Source organism: Emydura macquarii, unplaced genomic scaffold (assembly GCF_026122565.2).
Source record: "Emydura macquarii macquarii isolate MOO-44397 ecotype Brisbane River unplaced genomic scaffold, CSIRO-AGI_Emac_v2 contig_1253, whole genome shotgun sequence".
Lineage (NCBI taxonomy): Eukaryota > Metazoa > Chordata > Testudines > Chelidae > Emydura > Emydura macquarii.
Window position 1 is genome coordinate 46697367 of NW_027131390.1, and position 17239 is coordinate 46714605.

At 37.2% G+C, this 17239-nt stretch overlaps 1 protein-coding gene across 1 annotated transcript in view; it reads right to left on the reverse strand.

The window, feature by feature from the left end:
• The window catches only part of UBE2F (ubiquitin conjugating enzyme E2 F (putative)), a 145126-nt gene that overhangs the window by 96872 nt on the left and 31015 nt on the right, over window positions 1-17239 (reverse strand). Inside the window, exon 5 of the mRNA XM_067548693.1 lies at window positions 944-1011. Within this exon, the coding sequence (XP_067404794.1) occupies window positions 944-1011 (68 nt within the window). The remainder of the gene's footprint in view (window positions 1-943; window positions 1012-17239) is intronic.

Here is a 17239-nt window from a genome sequence, read left to right on the forward strand (position 1 = left end):
GTACTGGATCTTACAAAGTTCTGCACTTTTGGCAAGTTGCTTTTCTGTTGTGTCTACATCCATTTTCCCATCTCTTTAGACTGTAAGATCTTCAGGGCAGGAATTGTCTTTTAGTCTATGTTTATACAGACCCTACCACAATGGGGCTTTTAGGTGCCTCTGGAATATAAATGAATAAATATGCTTGGGCACCATTGCAAACACTTGTACGTAGATGAGGGCTGTATGCATTTAGCAGCAAAAAATAATTTTTCAAATGAGTTCTAACTGAAGTTTCCACTGTGCCTTATTTCCTGGAATAGGAACTTAAACACTGCTATGGTAAGCAAATATATGCCTAGGAGATAACAAAAAGCAGGTGAGTGAGTGAGAAATGTCACTGTTTGTATGCTCCATGTCCTTACCGCGTCTTTTCAAGGGAGTTAAACATCAAAATTGAATCTCCTGATTTAAGTGCACCAGTCTGAAGACGTTGGAAAGATATTTGCATTCTCCCCTAGGCACACTTTGGCTTACTATAGGAATGTTTAAATATACACTCAATGAAATAAGAAGGCAGAGGGAGTGGGAGGAATTCTCATGATCTGCAGAGAACATTCACATATGATTGGTGTTACTTCTAGTCTACTCCTGAGTAAGATATTCCAGACTTCTGCAAATAGAAGCAGTCTATAAAACGGATCTTTCCATTTTCAAAGAAAACTTTAGCCACCAAAGTATAAAATGGGTGACATCACTGGATATGGGAGATTCTTACATATGACATAGCAAAATACTGAGTTCTGTTTGAAATTCCAGTATGTGGAGAAAAATGCAAATGACAACCCAAATAAGAGCTCTGTGTAAGCTCAAAAGCTAGTCTCTGTCACCAACAGAAGTTGGTCCAATAAAAGATATTACTTCCCACATCTTGTCTCAATGGAGAAAAATGACAAATACTCACCACCATGTTGTAGGCATCAGGAACTTCAATTTCAAACTGAAATTTTCCTCCTTGGTAATAACCCTCATCTATTAAAGAAACACAACAAAAAAACTTAAATAAAGGAAAAGAAAGAAAAAAATGTTATGTGAGCACAAAAGATACAGTATAGTTGTCGTTACACAGATTTAGAAAATAACATGACAATATCATTGAAATATTTATTGCCATTATTATATTTACACTATATATTTTTTTAATATGTCATTTTACTTAAATCTCTTAGCAGCCCTGTGTGTTTCATGATTACAGAGGTTCCTATTAGCCTCACCTCTAACCTTTCTTGCTTTCATCCACACCATCACCTCTACACAGAGGAACCTTCCCTGAGCTGATAGAGAAGGCCTGTACCATCTCGTTGTTCAAATCCATCAGCAAGACCCACTTTATGAGCACTTGCCAATAACAACTGTACTGATATAATTAAAACAGTACTATCTCCCTGGTGTGGACTCACTTATACTGGTATAAAGATGCTTATAGAGGTATAGCTTATTCCCATATGGGAAGGGAATGAACTTTACCATCTAAAGCACCTTTAAAGTAGTATAACAGTGCCCACGTTAGAGGTTGTACAGGTATAACCATTTTGGTTAAAAAAGAAAAAAACACTCCTAACCAAAATCATGAGACTGGTACAAAAAGAGCAGGCCTAAGTAATTCAGTCCTGAAAATACTGCAACATGGTAAATGGTTAGAACGAAAATTCAGATGCTACTGATACAATTCCATGACAGTTTTCAATCAAAGTGGTTTCTGAGAAACTAAAATATTTCCCTATATTCAGAATATCGTCAGTGGAAAAAAGTTTGGTCTTTGCAACGTGACTGTGAGAAAACCAAAGGATATTGTTCTTGTGTTTAATATTTTTCCACAGTAGAGTCTAAAAATGACATTGTGACCTCCCAACTTTATGTAGTATTATTTCACCACTCTCTTATTTTCTCCCCCTTTCCCCACTCCCTTTTCCCCATAATTGCTTTATATAAATACATTTCATCTGTCTTGTAAAGCAATAATGTGTCTTGGTATTTTAAAAATTAATCTAAAGATTTCTGTTAAACACACAGTTGCTTCCCTGGAGTTCTAAATTTAGTTATAATAAAAGATGGCTGATTTGCAGCCATCCAAACTTAAAGCCTACTGTGACTATCAACAACAATGCAAATTAATGCCAGCTGTGATTTTCATGTTTACAATGTAGGCAAATGTCCACTAGGAACTGGATTAGGACAGACAGTTAATTTCACACAGACCGAATACCACTTTTTTATACTATCTGTTTGATCCAGATTTGAACCAACTACCTACAGATAAAATGGTAATGGGACACAAATCATATCTCCCAAACCGTCCAGTCAAGTAGCAATTAAGTGATTTTTTATTTTTAACTAAAAAGAAAGTACTTGAAACTGATAGAATTACACTGCCAGAAATTCCTCATCAAGTAAGGAGGCAGCAACACATATAGGAAATGTATATCTGTTAGACCACTTTATAGGCATGATCTACACATACCCCTGAGATCCGGCAGCAGTCGACTGGAGTTACACAAAGTACGAGGAGAACTTGCATAACTCATATCGACTGCTGTGCTTCTCTTCTGCACTCTGTCTTCACTGCACTGCGCCGACGGGAACCGCGTTCCCGTCTACGTAGTGCTACACCACTTGCGGGAGTGGATTTATTGCGTCAATTTCCTGATCAATTGAGCAGGTCTACACTGACCACTCAATCCATCCAGAAATATCGATCTGACAGCGGCGACTTTGCCGCCGTCAGTGTAGACATACCCTTAGTGTGCTTCTAAATGTATGGCTTTGAAGTCTCCACTTCTTAAAAATTGATATAAGGTGCTGATGCAAAGGGAATAATTTAAAACTTGGTAAATACATACACATTAAAATGCAAAAATAATAAACATGGCACATGACAATATACCAATTTACAAGCATGCTGTCATATTCCAAATCTTTTTCAACATTTCATGCAGGCTTTTGTGCCTCTTTTATAAAATACATCTTCTTTGGAGGCTGAGAAGACTCCTTTATAAGTGGATACAGAAGCCAAAGTTATGAATTGGAGAACGCATAGGAGATGTCAGCATTTGGCAGGGCATTGTGATCTATTTCACATGACCAAGATACACAACATCTTTTAAACTTTAAACGGTCACTTTGCCACACTGCCTGTTGATCAGACAACTTGTAACACGTCTCTATGTGTAGTCTATACTGCAATAAAAGACCTGTGGCATGGCCACAGCTGGCCAGGATCAGCTGACGCACGCTCGTGAGGCTCAGGTTGCGGTCTGAGAGGGGGAAAAGGTCTCAGAACCCGGGATCCAGCCCGAAAGACTACACCAATATTTTTAGCCCCCTCATCCCAAGCCCAGCAAGTACAAATCAGCTGACCCTGGTTCTTAGACTCAGTGCCAGGGATTTTTTATCGCAGCACAGACATACATATGCTAGCTGTGTCATAGGGTAAGAGGCAGAGCAGACACTCCTGGAATGGAAAAGGAGATGGTCGGGGGGCTGATGATCCGTGGGTCCTCCTGCTGTCTGAGGGAGTGAGGATGCTGCAGGGGTCAGTGCAAGTGACCAGAATCAAACAAACAAACAAACAAAAGTCAAGCTTCAGTAACGTCATGGGGCCAAAGACTATGAAGACAGGATGGGGCTGATCTTCCCCATCCCCTCAAGCAGCACCTACAGCTGCTTCAATACAGAACTACAGACTATTATTGCACAACCCCCACAAACACTTTTAGTCATCCTGTGTTCTACGGAATGAAATACCAATCAGAAATACCAGAAATACCAATTAGAAATTTTACTTTGATGGTTTGCCCAGCATATCGCAACCTTCATACAGACCTTTCAAAACAGATTGTCTCTCTCAACTGGCAATACACTTAAATATGTGTTAATGTGATTTGCTAAACTACACTTCTGCATAGAGAACTAGAATTTACTCCCCAAATATTTAAATACACAACATCCTATCTATGCCCTAAAAAAAAGTAAACATGTAATGCCATCATAACTCTTTGTTTTAATAAATAATTAGGTAAACAGAGCCACAAGGATAAAGCCATATGGAAATACTTTTAACTGGATGTCTGAAATTACTCTACATGAAGTCTGTATAAGGCACAGAAACATATGTACCAGGCAACCAATGGACCAAAATTCAGGCAACAGTATTAAATATCCATTTTTTACCATTTGAATTTGAGAATATATGCAATTATCCATTTAATTCTTTCCATTTTTGTTCTGAAACCTTATCCAAAGTTTTAACAGCAACTTTGTAAGACAAAATACAGGGAAGAGTCCACCACAACAATCCTTAAGTATCAATTATTTCCACTCTACAATTACAAAAAAGAAACAACACAGAATATCTTTAAAATGCTTTTTCTCTTGAGATCAATCCCATACCAAAAGAAAATCACTACTAAACCCAACGACTGAAGAGTCTTTCAACAAAACATCTCTGATTTAAATCATGCAACATGCTACAAAATTATCAATCCTTCTCTCCAACAAATTATTTCAGATTTTCACCATCTTTCTTCATAGTATTTTTGAGTAAGGAGTCGTCTTCAATATGCCGACCATTGTAAGATAATGAATACTCTGCCAGCTTCTGTCCATTGATTTTTTTTTGGCAATGCTGCTAATGCTAATTTTCTTTTTTTACTTAAATCAGATTTTTTTTAAAATCATCAATAAAACGCTAAGTTTCTCTCATTTAAAAAATAAGTTACAATTAAATCTCATCACAAACATGCTAAACCTACAGTTACAGTCTCATAAAAATCAATTAATGGCTGTAGTCTGGTCCAGCCTAACTACCAGCTCTTACTTCTTGAAAATTCTGGGCTTTCAGTTTCTGTTTCAGTTTGTTTCTCAGCACACTAAAGTCACATGTGCAAAGACAGACACAGGCTGGATAGGATTGTTGTTGTTCTGTGCTTATGTGGTGGTGGAGCTGGGCCAAGCAACGCACAGGAGTTAGTTAAGACACTGTCTTAAAGACAGAGAGACAAAGGACGGAGGCAAAGTAGAAAGGAACAGTGGAGTGGACAGGAAAGAAAAAGGAAAAACATTATTCAGGACACACAGCTTCCTATATTCCCCCACATTTTTGCCACAGAAAAACTGTCATGGCTTCTGGGAGTAAGAGACCCTGTCTGGGAATATTTTGAAGAAATTCCTTCCCTGGTAAAAAAGGAAAACATGTCAAGTGTAAGCAGTGCAAGAAGGAGATGCAGGGCCTAGTTGCAAGAATGAAACATCATAATGAAAACAGCTTATTGGGAGAAAATGCTGTGGATATGTCTGAAGAACAATGTGAATCAACGGGTTAGTAACTTAAATAATTCACTTTGCAATGTATCATTCTTCAAGACTCTCTCTATGCCTTTTAGTATAAGTGTGATTTAACAAGTAAATTGCCAAGTTGTTTGCTATGTTGAATGTTGCTAGAAAAAACTTTTTAGCTTAGCTAATCCTTATGGCTTGTTAAATTAGGTAACTAGGTTTAGAATCTATCACCCAAGTATAAGGTACAGAAATCTGCAATAAGAGAAATCTAGAGTTGCCAGTTGCCAATGGGTGTCATTTTCTTATTTTATATTACATAATACATGCCCCTTATTTTGGAACTTCATGGCCACAGACCATAATGGTGATGTCATAAGTCTATTCCCTATTTTACTTCAGTATAACTCAGCTTTCCCAAGGTAACCCCATCCTACACTTGTTTTCGCAAAAAACAGAAGTGCCAGTGAGTTCTATGGGGCTTACTCCAAAATTAAGTGCACTCTAAATGCAGTCAGCCTTAGCTTTTTTGGTAATTTGGAAGCTGAACTGCATCCTTGCTGAAAAAATGTAAATGATTAACTGAATAATAGAGTGAGAAGAACGACTATTTAAAATAATTTTTTAATTTTGTTTCAGGATTCCATTTAAGCATAAGAGACTTTGACTGTGAGTGTCCATCTGCAACAACTTCAGAGTCATCCATTGGTACTTTTAGCAGCAGTGATGCAACTAAATGTATTTCAGACAACAAAGTATCAGTAGCAAGAAAAAGATTTCAATCATCCAGTAAAACCACCACCAGGGATGGGTTTGTAGAAAGGACCAGCAAATGCCAACAAGATACCATAGCTGAAAAGATTGCTCAGTTCATTTATGCCAAAAATTCTCCTTTTTGCATCGTTAACAACAAACACTTAATTGACATGGTTTAGTCCTTATAAACAGGCTATACTCCACCTGGTAGAGGAGACATTGGTGGAAGGTTGCTAGATACAGTGTATGAGAAGGAACTTGAACAGTGTGCAAGAAATACTGAGGGGAAATTTGCCAGTTTAAGCCTTGATGGATGGAGCAATGTACACAATGATCCAGTAATATGTGCCTGTGAGACAACAGAAGATAGGGTTGCATATATTTCAGAAACGATAGATACATCGGGAAATACCAACAGAATATTTAAAAGAAGTGGCAGTGAAAGCTGTAATAAACTATGAACAAAAATTCAACTGTCACGTGTGCAGTTTTGTCACAGACAATGCTGCAAACGTGGCAAGGATGAGAAGATACTTAGAAGAAGAAATGAAAGGATGCTCCTTAACGTATGGCTGCAGTGCCCATTTAATGCATCTTTTAGCCAAAGATTTAAGTACGTCTTCTCCAGGAATAAAAGAAAATGTCGAAGTCACAAAATACATCCCTAACAACCATTTTGCTTCAGCTTCATTGAAAAGAGTAGGAGGATCCAAACTAATTCTCCCTCAAGATGTTCGACGGAATTCTGGTTGATTGTTTTGAACAATTTATTAAGAACTGGCCTATTCTCATAAAACTCTGTGAAGAAAACTGTGATAAAATAGATGGAAGTATCTCATCCAAAGTATCTAACATTGGATTAAAGAGGAATGTAAAGGATATGCTCAGTATACTGAAACCTATATCCATAGCCTTAAACAAACTTCAGAGAAATTGTTGCTGCATTGCTGATGCTGTCGAAATTTGGAAGGCACTTCAAGAGACGTTGAAGAAAGAAATACCTCACCAGAAAGTTAAACTGCAGGCAACAAAGCAGCAAATGGATCAAGCACTAACTCCACCTCATTTTCTTGCATTCTCAACCCCAGAAATAGAGATAGATGCCTAACTTCTGAAGAAGATAATGCTGCCATGACATGGGCATCTCAAAATCACTCCTCAGTTATGCCAGTCATAATAAATTTCAGGGCTGGAGCGGAACCATTTAAACAGTACATGTTTACTGATGATGTTTTGAACAAACTCACTCCCCCAATTGGTGGAAATCATTAGCCAGGCACCTTGAAACAGAGTTCCTTCAGTTGCTAAGCCAACTTTTCACAGAACTCTGCAGGCACAGAGAGAATATTTTTCATTATTTGGTATTATTCACTCACAGCTAAGAAATTGACTATTCAAAAAGCAGGAAAACTCGTATTTCTTTTTCAGTCTATGAATAAAAATGACAGTGGGAGTAGGGAAGATGAGAGCTAGTTGTAGAAGATTTAAGAACAGCGTACGTTTAGTGTTGTGATGACTTGTCTGTTAGAGTTAATAAAATTTGAAAATGAAAAGAAGAAGTTTAAGGACAGCCGGCAGTTGGCAACTCAGGAGACTGCTGCAATTGCAAATGTGAAACATTTATGTAACATTTAAGATTTAATTTAATAAAATATAAGTGCTATTGTGCTTGTGTGTGTGATTTAATTCTTCCTATTCTTAATGTACTGCTGCTGTGTCTGCAGCTTGACACAGGTAATGAGTATTATGTACTATTTCCTAAATTAATAAAAATCAAGTTATCTAAACAATTACACAAAGTATATCCTCCTAGATGTTGTAATTTACAACTCAATACAGCATTTTAACATGTTTTAGTGATCAGATTTGTACCATTGTTTAAGAAATACGTGAAGAAGTATCAATGGGAACCTTGATTTAAACCAATGATTTAAATCAATCCACCCTGTTATGAATCATTAGGAAAGGGATAGATAACATAGAAAACATCCCATTATAGTATCCCAATACAATGCCAATATATAAATCCATGGTATACTCACATCTTGAATACCGCATGTAGTTTTGGTCATCCCATTTGAAAAAAGATATATTAGAACTGGAACAAATACAGAGAAGGTACACAAATAATAAGAGGTATGAAACAGCTTCCATATGAGGAGAGATTAAAAAGAGTAGGTCTGTTCAGTTTAAAAAAGAGGCAACTAAGGGAGATATGATAGTGGTCCATAAAATAATGAAGGGTATGGAGAAAGTGAATATGGAAGTGCTATTTACCCATTCACATAACACAAAAATAAGAGGTCACCTGATGAAATTAATAGCCAGCAGGTTTATAATAAACTAAAGGAAGTACTTCATAGAACAGACAACCTGTGCAACTCATTGCCAGGGGATGTTGTGAAGGCCAAAAGTATAACACAGTTCAACGAAGAATTAGATAGTTCATGGAGGATAGGTCCATCAATGGCTATTAAATAAGATGGCTGTGCCTCTGACAGCCAGAAGCTGGGACAAGAAGATGGGATGGATCACTCAACAGTCGCCCTGTTCCGTTCATTCCCTCTGAAGCATCTGGCACTGGATACTGGGCTAGAGGAGCATTGGTCTGTCCCAGCATGGCCATTCTTACATATTTAATCTGAATACAATGAATACAAATCATACACTACATATCACATTTCACTCATTTTAAAACGAGTCTCTCAAAAGACAAATCAACAATTACTGTCATGCCTTATAGTTTAGAACATCTAAGTGCTCTTTAAAAATTACTATTAATATATTCTTAATACAGTCTTTGAGTGAACATTCTTCATTTCACACACTCATCTTGGAATCAATTTTTATTGCTTTTAGATATGTTCAATTTTATTTTAAAACAATTTTTATACTTCTGTTTTTACTTTCAAAGTAACGCATGCTAACACCAGCAAGTAAATCCATACACCTTTCCAACTCAGTAAATAAATCATTACATACACTGTGACAGAACCACACATTACGTACTCCCTACTCCTATCATGCAGCTGTATGTGTTTTTTTTAATGAAGTCAGGCTGGGTTATTGGCCTAATGAATAGGGGGAAGCAGTCGACATGATATATCCTGATTTTAGCCAGGTTTTTGACACAGTCCCACATGACATTCTCATAAGCAAACTAGGAAAATGTGGTCTAGATAAAATTGTAATAAGATGGGTGCACAGTTGGTTGGAAAGACTTCACTCAAAGAGTAGCTATCTGTGGGTCTCTGTCAAACCGGGAGGGCATATCTAGTAGCGCCCCATAAGAGTCAGTCCTGGGTCTGGTACTATTCAGTATTTTCATTAATGACTTGGATAACAGAGTGAAGAGTGTGCTTATAAAATCTGCAGATGACATAAAGCACTTGGGAGGACAGGATTACAACTCCAAACAACTTTAACAAATTGGAGAATCGGCCTGAAATCCACAAGATGAAATTCAAGGAAGACAAGTGCAAAGTACTTGACTTCGGAAGGAAAAATGAAATGCATAACTATAAAATGGGGAATGGTTAGTTGGTAGTATTACTGAAAAGGATCCGGGGGTTATAGTGGATTAAAAATTCCATATGAATCAACAACGTGATGCAGTTATGAAAAAGGCTAATATTCTGGGGTGTATTAACTGGAGTGTTGTAAAGGCACAGGAGGTTACTGTCTCGCTCTACTTAGCACCGGTGAGACTTCTGCTGGAACACTGTGTCCAATTCTGGACGCTACTGATTAAGAAAGGCATGAACTAGATGGAAGGAGTCCAGAGGAAAACAATAAAAATGATAAAAGGTTTAGAAAACCTGACCTATAAGGGAAGGTTAAAAAAAACTGGGCATGTTTATGAAGACTGAAGGGGGACCTGATTGCCTTCAAATATGTTAAGAGATGTTATAAAGAAGACTGGACTGTCACCAATTGTTCTCCATATCCACTGAAGGTAATTCAAGAAGTAATGGGCTAACTGTGCTACAAGGGAGATTTAGGTTGGATATTAGGAAAAACTTTCTAACTATAAGACTTCCAAGGGAGGTTGTGGAATCCCCATCACTGGAGCAAGACCAGGCTGAACAAATGCTCATTAGGGTTGGTCAAGGTTTACCTGGTCCTGCCTCAGTGCAGTGGGCTGGGTCTTCATGATTTCTCAAGGTCCATTCCAACCTTACATTTCTAGGATTCTATAAAATCAGCGACAAAGCAAGTGACCTACTACCGATTACTCTTATTTATACTATTTAATATTTACACTATAGTCAAGCCCAAAACAGAAAATATGTTAGCGTACAGCATATTTGTGTATCATGAAGGTATATAGCATGGCATCTTCCAACAAGTTGTTAATCTCCCTCAAACCGTAGTTCTTTATCTTTGTGTCACAACGCTACTGTGAACTGGTACAGAAAGAATAAGGATATTTTTTGTCAAGCACAGTAATACTGAGGAAAAATGACGCTATGGTACCCATCAAAAATAGTGTTATAAAGTAAAAAAATTAATTAATTATTTTTTAGAAGGCCACTATATAGGGTTGGCTCAAAAAAAAGAGAAAAACTAGTGTCCGAGGGTAGGGGAGGGAGGGATTGTGTTTGATTGCCATTCTCTTTTCCTCCAGAGACCTCCTTTTTTCCTAGATAAATGTATGCCTTTAAGCAGCATTCCAACAGTGTATCTCCATCATTTTCTCTTCCCCTTTAGTCTTAAATTTCATTTTTCTTTATAATCTAAACTTATTGCTAATTAGTTAATGTTTGTGAGGGTTGGAAGATTAAAAGTATTATTACATCCAATTCCCTGTTTTAAATGGAGAATGTCCGATAACTAGGACAGGGCTGCAAAGGATAGTTGAAAGCAGGTCCTAGAGTCAGTGGCACATGCCAATATTTAAAGCCATAAATAGGCATATTAGGGGAATGGCGGGAGAACCTATGAACTCAACTGAAATGTTAGATAGGCCTGAAACAAAGCCCACTCCAGCCTGAACACCCTGAATTATGGGGGTAATGTGGGGAAAACATTCAGCTGGAAGAACATGTATTTTGCTTAAAAAGAAGTGACTGTTTCTCTTCAACAGGGGCAGTTAGCACTTGTGTACTAGCCTTCCAATTTCACCACTTGGACTTTCCAGCAAGAACTCACCCAAGTTTAAATTAGTCAATACAACTGGTGTCAATGCATTACATAACACGATTTAATCTGACATTCAGGGTTTTATATATAAAATAAACTACTGTACACAGATTGTAATTTCTAATTTAGGCAGCCTATGTTTAAACATATTAAAAATTAATGTTTTGCCAATATTTTAAACTGAGAAAGAGGACAACCCAGGTAATTGTAGGCCTGTTGCCTGACACTGATCCCAGTGAAAATAATGGAATGACTGACATGTGATAGATTAATAAAGAATTAAAGGAGGGTAATATAATGAATGCCAGTCAAAAGGAAAACAGTCTTTGTTCTTTTTTCTCTCTGAGCTATTCTCATGCTGCTGGTTGATGATGACCACTCCCTGTTCTGTCCATCTGTAATCAGTGGAACTACTCAAAATAGCAAACACTCCGTCCAATAGTCCAATTTACAGGATCAAGCCCTTATACAACTACTTTGAAAGCTTAATGTCAACTCAGTTTGTAGCAGGAGGAAGCAGCCTAGATAAAGCTAAAAATTACCTGAGTTCTGCTGCTTGTGTGTGAGGACTCCATCAAACACAAATTATACTAAATTGCAGAAATCCAGTTAGTACAGTGCAAATGCATTTTATTTCTATTTATCACGAGAGTTTAATTGTTTGGAGCACGTGACTTTTAGGTAGATCAAAGAGTTGTAATAGATTTATTTACATCAACATAAATGAGGATTTGTTTTTAATGAACACGGTCTCTATCAGGTGACTCAGGACCTCTGTGTCAAGAATTAGGGTGCCTATAAATAAATACAAGCCTTAGAAATGGTTTTATAGTAGCTGACATGTAAAGAGTTTGTCCTCATTCAGTAGGCATGCAAACAAGATACTGAGTTTTAATTTAAAGAGAATAAGATTTGGTATTTATGAAATATACACCTAAAATACTCAAAATGTAACACGAGGTGTTGCTGTAGATGTGTTGGTCTCAAGATATTAGAGATAAGGTGGGTGAGGTAATATCTTTTATTGGACCAACTTCTGTTAGTGAGAGAAAGAGAAGTTGATCCAATAAAAGATATTACCTTGTCTCTCAAAATATAAAATTTATTCTGGGATTGATAAATGTTTGCCCAGGGGGCCAACAATTCTTACAGATCTCTCTCTTCCTAGGAATTAATTCTGTAGGAGTGTGTTGCTTTCAAGGCAGTCAGTTTTTACATAATCAAGGCAAACAATTTAAACTCACATTTTATTCAAAAAAGATATTTTATCTAAAGTTAACCGCCACTAATTAAAAGCTCTCTGTACAAATGTTAAAATAAAAACATGTATTTGTTAAAGAAATGTGCTTGTTAATCTCGCATACTAAATTGTTTTATTTCCAAATCCTGCCAAAAAAAAAAAAATTCAAAGGTTTTTTTGGTCAGAAACTGTATCTGTTTAAATTTAAAAAAAAGGATAAGTATTTGCTATAAACGTAAGTAAAGTATATTTCTAGTATATATAACTTTCTTCTAGTCCTCTGGAACTTCCCCAGTGTTCCAAGAGTACTGAAAATGAACATTAGCAGTCTACTGAGCTCCTGTGCCAGCTCTTTTTAAAATTCCTGGGTGCAAGTTACCCAGACCTGTTGATTTAAAAATGTCTAATTTCAGTACCTGTTGTTCAAAATCCTCCTGGAGTTACTATGGGGATGGAAAGTGTTTCATCATATGGTATGAATAAATCTGGCTTTTTTTCCAAAAACGGAACAGAAATATTTATTGAATCCTTCTGGCTTTTCTGCATTATTATTGATAATTCTACCATTTCCATGTAGTTATTAATGGACTACTAATATTGTTAGGATTCTTTTTGTTCCTAAAATACTTAAAAACTCATTCTTACAGTTCTAAAGTCTGCTGACCATAGATTTATCGTGTCCTTCTGCTTCCCTGATCAATTTTCTACCATTCTTAGCTTCTGATTTTTATGTATGACTTAGGCAATTTCCCGTTTCTTCCCTTTGTGTGTGTGTGTGTGTGTGTGTGTGTGTGTATTCTCACATTCACACACACTTCACTTCCTTTCTAAGACAGGCTGAATTTAACCAGTGCTGTCTTCTTTTTGGATTGTAGCATTTTGGGCATCTAGCAAAATTGTTCTTCAACAACTCCCCTTTATCATTCACATTTTCTGTTAAATTCTCTTTCTCAACTGACTTGACTCAATTTTTTTTCTGCTTTGTGAAATTGGTCCTTTTGAAGCACAAAACATATATATTACTTGTATGGACTTTATTCTGTTTGCACATAACAAATATGATAAAGTCATGATCACTTGTACCTAAGCAACCACTAATTTTAGTTCCGTGATCAATTCCTCTTTCATCAAGATGAGGTCTAATATAGAATCCCCTTGTGTTGGAAGCAACACTTTTTGAATTGAGAAATTATCTATAATATTTAGAAATTCTGAGGATATTTTAATACTGACAGCATAAGACCTCCAGTATATGTCACTCAAATTGAATCCACCATGATCATATAGCTTTTTTCCTTACACATTACAGGTAAGTGCTTCAGAAGCTGGTAATCCTGGTTCCTAGTGTGATTTGGTGATCTGCAGACACCAACTAGCATCCCCTCTTGGTCTTTATCTGTTACAACACTGATCCATAAGCATTCAAGATAATTTTTTTCTAAGTTGCCAATAACTCAAACAGGTAATAGTATTTTTGATAGTGCCATTTCCCTCCCTCCCATTTTGCCCACTCTATCCTTCCAAAACAAGAGTGTAGTCATTGATTTTAACATTTCAATCATATGAATCATCCCACCAGATTTCAGTAATATCAACTAGATCAAATTTATGCTCATAAATGAGCAATTCCAATTCCTCTGGTTTGTTCCTGAGACTCCTAGCATTGGTATATAGGCAATTACAGAATTTCTCTTCAAACCTTTTGGTTTCTTGATTTATTCTGTTCTCAACATCATGACTTTGTGTGAAAGTGACATATGTTTTCCCTTTTTCACCCTCCCCTTTTTTTGTTAGTTTAACACCCTCCTGACTACTCCAGCCAGACTGCCTCAAAGAAGACTGGTTCCCCTTCAACTGAAATGGAGGCCATAGGCCATCCAAACTGTACAACCATCTCTCTCCCCACAGAAAGTGGAACATTTTTCAGCAAAATCAGAGCCTTCTATCTTACACCATTTACCTAGCCAGTGATTCACTTTCTGAATCTCTACTTTGCGTCTTCCTTCACTCACAGGACAGGAAAATCTCTGAGAAGATTAGTTGGACATTCTTCCTCTGCAGTACCCTTCAGAGTTCTTTGAAGTCATCTATAATCTGTGGCATACAATGCAATGTCATTAATGCTGATATGCACCATCATCAGTAGATCCTGGCCCATTGACTTCAGAAGCCTATCCAATTGGAGAGGGATATTTCATATCTTGGCTCTGGGATGACAATACCATCCTGTTGGCCACCTGTACCTTGCAGAATGCTCTTTCTATTCTTCTTAGCATACAATCCTAAATGAGGATTGTCTGTCTTCCTTGGACAACTGATGATCTCTTTGTGAGCAAGCTTGATTTTCTTACAAGCTGGTCTGTGCAGCCAACCAGATATATATTTTTCCATTCCATTCGACAAGCAGGATCTTCGCAGATACCTTCTGTAGCTTCTATGCTGACAACCTGGTATTGATTGGAAATTTCTGGCTTTATAATGTTGCCCTATGAAGCTTATGGGGCTTACAAGATAAAATCATTACTTCTCTACCTTACAAGGTCCACAAGCCATGAGACTCAATAAACAGAAAACCTTTCAAGTTATGAAGTGAAAATGAAGAGAAGCCCCAACTCAAATGATACAGTCTGCAAATCAGGATCCAAATGAGAACTATATTCTCAACTGGAGGCTTAGTTATAGAAGCAGTGGTAGGCAAAGCAGATGTAGACCAACGGTCTTGACAAACAGGCATAAAACCAAGTTAGATTTACTTTCAGTGGTTTGCAAACCATTTCTAGAGTCAAATAAGATTATTAAATTATCTGCAGAGAGCAGACCCCATTTGTTACAAATCTCTCTGTTAATCATAAGGGATTAGTCTGGCTTTCCCTCTGTCTTCTTTCAAGGTCTGGTGGCTCTTACGTGCTACTTGCTGATGCAGGCTCAATTTATCAACCCAAACGGGAGACACAAAAGGGAGACACGGGAAGAAGACACATGGCTCCTTTCCTCTTTCATCACATTAATCTTGCACATGAGCAAAAACTAAAGAGAGATTCAATTCTCTCTCTGCCTCTGATCCTAGCAACTGAACAAGAACGACCTTAGCAAATCCAAATTCTGTGCTCCATCCTTTTCTGGATCAGATTTATGAGTAAAGTGGGTAATAATGACTCTGCAATTTTTAGCTGTAACCAAGGCCTACATTTCAGGCATCTCCATGCTTCTTTTAGGTTTTAATCCACTACTGCTACAAAAAATAAAAAACAACCAGTAACTAGCAGAAGCAGCTGCTGCCAAGATGATCTTCTTGCAAGACAGAACAATTGGCTCAGGGAGTCTGCAGAAGGAGGAAGCAGTCCAGATAGTTATAAAAGTCACTTCTGCCTCAGAAATACTAAAGAATATTTTTTTCACTGCCACAGCTGATAAGTTTAATTTCACTGTTAGATACTGTGCAACATTAAACTACTATTGCATGGCTCATCTGTATTGCACAAAGCAAATTACTAAATGAATAAGAAACTCCCAAGAGCACAGGTTCATTGTAAGTAAAAACTTGAGGTAAGATGTTCTATGTATGCATTTTCATTTAAAACTCATATCCTTCCTTGATAATTATGCATTGCAAGAATTAAAACAAGTGTGCTGACAAAGGCTTTGGTGGGAAGTGGAGAATGAAAGAGTTGCAGTTTTATTCTCTAAACTACTGAACATGTTTCTACTTTAGCACTTGTTCTAAATGGGAAAATACATTTTATCACTTAAAAACTCAGAAAGAGCTGTTCTCACTCTTTCCCTGCCATTGTAATGGTCCTCTTCACATTAGGATTCCTCAAGAAATTAGATTAACCAGTACAATTTATTTCAATTTTCACTTCCAGTATCAGCTGAATTTTTAACCAAGTTATTTTCCAGCTTCTAAAATCGTAAAGAAAATGTGAGTTTAATCCCAGTTCAATGTTTCTGTCACCTACTGGCTGTTTCAAGGCAACCGCTATACCGTGGCCAGACACAGATGGCCACCTACAAACTATACATAAACCAAACACCCAGCAGACTCTCTGCTAAATGGAGTGAACTAACAAGAAACAACATCAGCCCTCCGTGCTCTACACCAGCTACCAATCCTATCCTAGTTATTCTTCAAAGTCTGCATCTCCAAATCCTGAATAGAGATGCACCATAAGAATACTACAGCAAAGGTTTAAGGTATAGAATTCACTGGCACCAGAAATCAGGCTGAGTACAACCCTTGCCCTGTAATTTGAAAACTGCAAGACTAATCCTTCAGAAGGCATTCAATTAACAATCAAGCTGGAGAATGGCCGTATCAGGGCACTTCTAGAAGTGGCCACTTGAATTTAGCTATTCGAAGGGACTTTTAAGTATGGGGGAAGAGGAGGAAATCTGGCTTCTCCTGAACAGGCAAATGTGTTTAATGTTCCCCAGGTATTACAGTAATAGGTTCCTCAGGTGCATGTATAAAACCAATCTGAGTCTGGAAAATTTGGGGAGAAATCTTACCCAATTCTCTGCTATCTCAGTAAGAGAACACAGTGATTGGGTGTCCCACAAACCATAGCTATTTGGGAGGTTCTTTATAGCTTGTTAATGTTACATTAAAATCAATAGTATTTTTATTATGTTCACATGAGCAGACGCATAAGTTAAGTGTTAGTGGAAAACAAGCTTTGTAACTGAATTACACACAGCTGAAAATAGATGTTTATTTTGATCAGATTGTAAAAGCCAGGGCTTCAGCTGTGCGGCTATAATTAGATGAACAAAATGGAAACTAAAGAG